A 6,005-nucleotide genomic window follows, 5' to 3' on the forward strand; every position below is an offset into this window, starting at 1 on the left:
TAATGGTTTTTCTATTTCGTGACTTGTATTTGCTTTTTATGTAATTCTACAACAACAAAAAAAAACTTGTTACACTGTGTCATATATTTTATTCCTTAAGAGTAATACGAATTGGATCTTACCTTTTCTTCGATGTGTAATCTGTTCTCTAAACTTTAACAATTCAGTATAATGTAATCCTTCCCTTAAATATTTCGCCACCTCACACGCATTTTTCCTTCTAACACGAACGATCAAATTAGCATTTATTGGGCTAAATCAATATGTAAATTGTCACATCGATAAAAAAAAAATTACCTTTCTTTTTGGGACAAAATAATAAGATTGTGCAAGTCGCGCCGACACAGTAAAACTAACGTCGCCTATTCGAGCTGGGTTAGAATTTTCAATAAAAGGTTTATATTGGTTGAGTTTTTAAAAGTTCAACGAGTGGAGTTGTCCGAAGACCACATTAAATATCGAAGGAAAGTATAGGATCGCTCCCGTCATTATCTATGCCGACAAGTTCCGACACAAAATTTACCGGAAGGGCTACATTGAAAAATGATCACAACATTTAAAAGCGAATCGGCTAAATTGAAAAGTTTATAATTGAATTGACATCCGTACAACAGGTTTATGAATTATCCTGTAAAATCCGGAAGCCACATATAAACCTCATCTATTATCGCAAAAAAAAAATCGTAGTGAAAAAAAATTAATTATATTCACGTAATTAATCGTGCGATTAGTTGAACGAATAGCTTCCTTCACTTACGGTCAATTACACCTTTCGCCAACACCGGCTCTCCACAATAATTCCACAACGTCAATTGTAGGTAACCAGTGCCAAAGTAAACATTATCGTTTATAATTCTAATAAGACGATATCCAAATCTGAAAGATAAAAGAGATTAAAGAAACTTTGGTATAAATCTTCCGCACGTTTATTAGGGATAAACAAGACGGATTGATCGAATCACGAACTGTCCAGACCGGACCAAACCGATGATTTTCCATCCGGTCCTCCCCCTATGAATAATTCAGCGGTTTTCGTTGGACCACCCGGGAGTCGGTCCGTCCAATCCAATTCCTGATTCCTAGGTAAGACCGGGTCGGATGTTTAGATCCGAGCATGACAGCATACCCGGCTACAAAGGGATTCTTCAGATGCCACGTTATTCTGATCTGTTCTTGAGACTTACATCATGTGCCCTCTTTTTAGTTCACCAAAGAAGCACATGGCCTAATATAAGATAATTTCCATCTCTGAAGTCCATGGCAAACCCTAATCTTGTATATAAAGGAGTAACTCCTCCACAAGTGTAGACTCAGGGCATGCAAACAGATCGAGCACACTCAGTTTCTTGATTAGACCCACGGAAAGAAAATTGCTTGGAACCGCCTCTCGCGGCTTCGAAAGGCGACGAGATGGGTCCGGGTCGAGTTATGGCTCTTGCGGTGACCCTGGCCGCGCTGTGTGCTGGAGCCGCGGCTCAATCCGGGTGCACCGGTGTGCTCATAGGCCTCGCGCCGTGCCTCAGCTTCGTGACGGGGAGCTCGTCCACCCCGTCCTCCTCGTGCTGCTCGCAGCTGGCCAGCGTGGTCCAGTCGCAGCCGCGGTGCCTTTGCATGGTCCTCAACGGCGGCGCTTCGTCGTCCCTAGGCGTGACCCTGAACCAGACCCTGGCCCTCGCGCTCCCCGGCGCCTGCCACGTGCAGACCCCGCCTGTTAGCAAGTGCAACGGTGAGTTTGAGCGTGAACGGAGCGTGCTATTCCGGTTTGGTCTTTTCTTCTTTCCTGGGTTTTGATGCTTCGACTTGTGGGCAGCTTCCGGTGGCACGGATGCTCCAGCCGGCTCGCCAGAGAGTTCGCCGAGCGACGTATCAGGTGGTACTACTAGTCCTTCTGGTTCATAAGGTGATCATGTCACGTATACGCATTTTTAGCAATCATATGAAGACCGAAAATTTGCAGACATCTCCTCTTGATCTATATGAAACACATGAAATATTCGAAATGAATACACATGCTGCTGATCTAAAGGCTAAAAAATCCATGGAAGTACATGTTCTTGGCTGATCCTTGAGTTCGTATCAAATTTAAGAAACTTCTCAGACATTACACTTCATACCGACCAAAACACTGGAAAATCTTATATCATCCCGGAGCTGCGAAGCGCAATCGAGCTATGTCTAGCTTATCGACCATGTTGAACAGCCATTAAACCTGTTCAACAGAAGCAGACGAGGAAGAGAGAGAAACCACTGAGTTCCAGCAAGTGCAAGCAGATTCCGTAACAAATCTTCTTTCCATCTGCAGGGGGATCCAAAGAAGTTCCATCGACTGCGGGAAGCTCCACCAGCCACGGAATCGCGAAGATGCCTCCGCCGCCGCTTCCTCTCGCGGTGCTCTCGGTCTTCATGGCGACGCTCGGATACGTCCCCATGGCTGTCTGAATTTCCACATTCCTCGGCGATGTATAACGCCGAACTAATAAATTATGTTACGTGTGCTTGTGCTTGTGCTTGTGCTTGTGCTTGTGCTTGCGCTTGCGCCCCCGTGCGCGCGCTCCGCCATTATCCATTTCCCTTTCGTCAAAGTATGTGTGCTTGTGCTTGATATAACATGTAATCCCGCTTTACATATTTCCCTCGCTATGGTATTGTCTGTCATTTCACCACTATCAAAATGAATGACTACTACTATTGGAATAGTTGATCTCTTGCTTAATTTCTATGATGACGGCATGCATGGTGATGGTTTCGGCCCCAATTCCAATCTGTTGTTGACTTGCTTTCAAGATGCAAACTGCAGTATTCGCATTTGATACTTGATAAGACAATCAGTATTCACGAGTCTAACATAGCTCATAAGCTTGATTTCCAAAGTCTTGAGTGCTTAAGCGTTTCCTTTCGTTCAAAAGTAGGTTCTATAGTTCATCAATCGGGGTCGAACTAAGAAGCCGGATGCTTCTATCTTGCGAGAGGAAAAATTATCAGTAAATCTGTTACACCTATTGTACAGCGGCTAATTCAATCCTTAACCTTTTCATCGTGCTAATTTAGTCTTAAACTTTTTGACGATTTTGCCAGCGTAGTCCTTCTAGCCAATTTTGGCCAGAAATCGCTAACATGGATGTCGGCCATCCTACATGAAACGGCAACGTTGACCTTAAGATGCAGATTGCGGTAATTGCATCCGATACTTGATAAAACAACCAATACTTACAAGTCTAACCTTGCACATACGCTTGATTCCCAAAGGCTCAAATGCTTAAGCGTTTCCTTATGCTAAAAAAGGTTATATAGTTGATGCATCTGGTCAAACTCAAGAAGCCGGATGCTTCTATAGTGCGAGCAGAAAAATTAACAAAAAAGTCCTTAAATCTATGGCGGTCAATTCAATTCTAAACCTTTCAATCGTGCCAATTTAGTCATAAATATTTTAACGATTTTTCCAATGTAGTCTTTCTAACCAATTTTGATCAGAAATTGCTGACATGAATATTAATCATCCCGACCCAACCGGGGCCGACTTGGACAATTTTTTCTAATCTTTTAATTTATTTTGATTTTATGAATTTCGATTCTTTTCCTTTCTTACTTTTTTCCAACCGCCGGCTGACCCTCGCATAAGGCCAGCCCGGGCGAGCAAGGGGTTGGCGGCCCTCCTTTGTCCGGGTGAAGGTATCACATCTCTTGTTGGCCAATAGGTGAGCACGTCAACTTTGACCATGCTACGTAAGGCGGCTAGTATTGACGTCGGCAATTTCGGATCGAAATTGATCAAAAGGACTACATCGGCAAATTGTCAAAATGTTCATAAGTAAATTGGCACAATCGAAAAGTTTATAACTTCTTTAGTATTTTTCCCCAACACCAACCTATCGAAGGATCATATTTTCCAAGGGGAAAAAGCAACAAAATAAAAAGATTGATTCTTGAAAGCAGTATTCCAGGGGATGCTTGTCCAGTACACACCTCTCGTATAAGAATGCTGTGTGAGATGGGAATTTTTGCATTTGGGTGCCGAATAAGAAAGAAGAGAACCCAAAAGCAAACCGATACAAATATTTAAATTAAGAATTCAAGCTCCATTTGTTTTGTGAAAAATTAATAATTTAAATAGCTTTTTCTTAAACATGATCCATTCTATCACTTATAAAATAAACAAACAAAAAATAATTTTTATCGTCCACGAAAATATTAGGATATAAATTGTTATCGACAATAGAAACATTTGCAAATGACTAACTATTTCAAGCGACACAAGTGACCATTTTTAGGACCATATTTCCATATCGTTCGTTTTCCGTAAAATAAAAGAAGCCTCTGTATGCTTTTTTGCAGTGTGTTTATTGTCTCGGATTTGAGGAGAGCTCTTTTTTTTTTTTTTTTTGACATTAAGCACTATGATTTCTCTGCTGAGATATCGCTTAGCTAGACAATGGTGAATATCACTGAAAAACAAAGTTTTACCCCTAAAAGTAGGATCGATTCCCATCGATTCTTCTAACATTGCTTCGGATGCGCTGAGATTGGAACGTCGTCGTGGTCTTCCTGCTAAAATCAAACTTAATCTAGAATAGAACCTATCGTGCGATGCTAATGCTGGCAAAATGGGTCAAAAATCTATATTTTAGCTCATTTGATGGACCAATTTGAAAATTTAATGAGATGTTAAAATGTATTTGTCACGGGAGAGCCCAACTGAAAAATGGGCTTTAACGGGCGATAATAGACATTAATAACTCAATTTAGATCCGAAAAACTTACTGATTCCCCTCTCCGCCTCCCCTTCCGACAAATCTCCACTAGCAACACCTATGCTCTCGGTCGATGCCGTCCTCTCCGGTCTCTATGCCCTGGGCCGCGGCTCGTCCTCTCTGTTGCTGGGCCTAAGCTCAGCCGACACACTCAAGTATTAGACCTCGAATATGAGCTTGAGCGGGACCTAGATCTGACCTATGTGGATCGACTCCTACCTCGGATCTGGCCTGATACGCGGTTGAGCGAGGTAAGCGATAACCATAACTAGGGTCGAAGGTGGTGAAAGATGAGGATGGGAACTAGGTCGGTTGCACTCACGAGGGCCCCTGACGGGTGTGTCGCCCTCAAGCTTGGAGGGGGAGGTGCTGGATTGCCGGCAACATCGTGGTGCTCGGACAGACACGAGCTTGCATCCACGGAGTCGGGCCGGGGAAGCGGCAATTATTGAAGGAGTTAAAGAGTACCATCCCTTGTTTCAAGACCAAGGACATGGCTGAGCTGGTCAAGTTCCACGAACATATCGAGTCTCACCTCGCAAATTAGATCAAATTTCTAGCACCACGAGAAATAACAAGAGATGCACTTTAATAACTTGATTTGTCAAGCTTTTTAACGATTATCTCATTTGCTATTTCTTATTCGTGCTTAATTTGTTTTTCAATTTGCTTTTTGCACAAATCTAAAGGGGATAATTGTTAAGAATCGGAGCCCGTGCTTGGTTGGAGATGGGTCGGGCCTGAATTGAACATTATATGTTAAAATCATATTGCAAGTACAGATCAAGAAGCAAACCTAATACGAACGACTCGTTTGTCAGGTCTAAGTGATGCTAACAAGCTCCAATTCTTCAATTGCCAAATCCCATGTACTCCGTTCCACTGTAGAGAAACTTATGAGTATTCCCAAAAAGATCAGCTTCGTTCAGAACCACGAATTGCGCATTTAGCTAAAGCTATGACCACGTTACAGTCTTTTATGTATTCCCCAAACATTCCTTCTTCCAGGACAAGTCCCATTTAACCTTTTCTTTGCTAAACTATACGTGGATTGGATTCTAAAAGCAAAAGCTGTCCACGACATCAGAGTAAACGAGAAAGTTGGAGTCAGAGGCACGTTATGCTTTCTTCAATCGACAGAATTCGTAAAGTCTCCAGCTTTTGAACAGTCTCTATAACAAAAAAAAAAAGACCGACCCTGATGAGATCACCAGCAAGAACGCAGTTAGAAATGAGTTTGGTCACCTACAAAAACAA

The 6,005-nt window shown here is 42.4% G+C and overlaps 1 protein-coding gene across 2 annotated transcripts; it reads left to right on the top strand.

The window, feature by feature from the left end:
- Nucleotides 1-1,252: 1,252 nt before the first annotated feature.
- Nucleotides 1,253-2,696, top strand: LOC115750285 (non-specific lipid transfer protein GPI-anchored 26-like). 2 transcript variants are annotated; one of them, XM_030687544.2, is made up of 3 exons: nt 1,253-1,726; nt 1,811-1,870; nt 2,303-2,696. In XM_030687544.2, exons 1-3 carry the CDS (start codon nt 1,411-1,413, stop codon nt 2,437-2,439), a joined length of 513 nt encoding a protein of 170 aa, XP_030543404.1. In that variant the 5' UTR covers nt 1,253-1,410; the 3' UTR covers nt 2,440-2,696. The 2 variants fall into 2 exon arrangements, with proteins under 2 accessions (XP_030543404.1, XP_030543406.1); XM_030687546.2 differs by having other exon boundaries at nt 1,256-1,726; nt 1,835-1,870.
- Nucleotides 2,697-6,005: the final 3,309 nt, after the last annotated feature.

The sequence above is a fragment of the Rhodamnia argentea genome, chromosome 1 (genome assembly GCF_020921035.1).
Source record: "Rhodamnia argentea isolate NSW1041297 chromosome 1, ASM2092103v1, whole genome shotgun sequence".
NCBI lineage: Eukaryota > Viridiplantae > Streptophyta > Magnoliopsida > Myrtales > Myrtaceae > Rhodamnia > Rhodamnia argentea.

Bases quoted from the DNA above. Each gene is read 5' to 3' on its own strand.
- LOC115750285 (XM_030687544.2), top strand. From the start codon at position 1,411: ATGGGTCCGGGTCGAGTTATGGCTCTTGCGGTGACCCTGGCCGCGCTG. The intron at 1,727-1,810 runs GTGAGTTTGAGC...ACTTGTGGGCAG, and splicing joins GCCTGTTAGCAAGTGCAACG to CTTCCGGTGGCACGGATGCT. The intron at 1,871-2,302 runs GTGGTACTACTA...TTCCATCTGCAG, and splicing joins TTCGCCGAGCGACGTATCAG to GGGGATCCAAAGAAGTTCCA.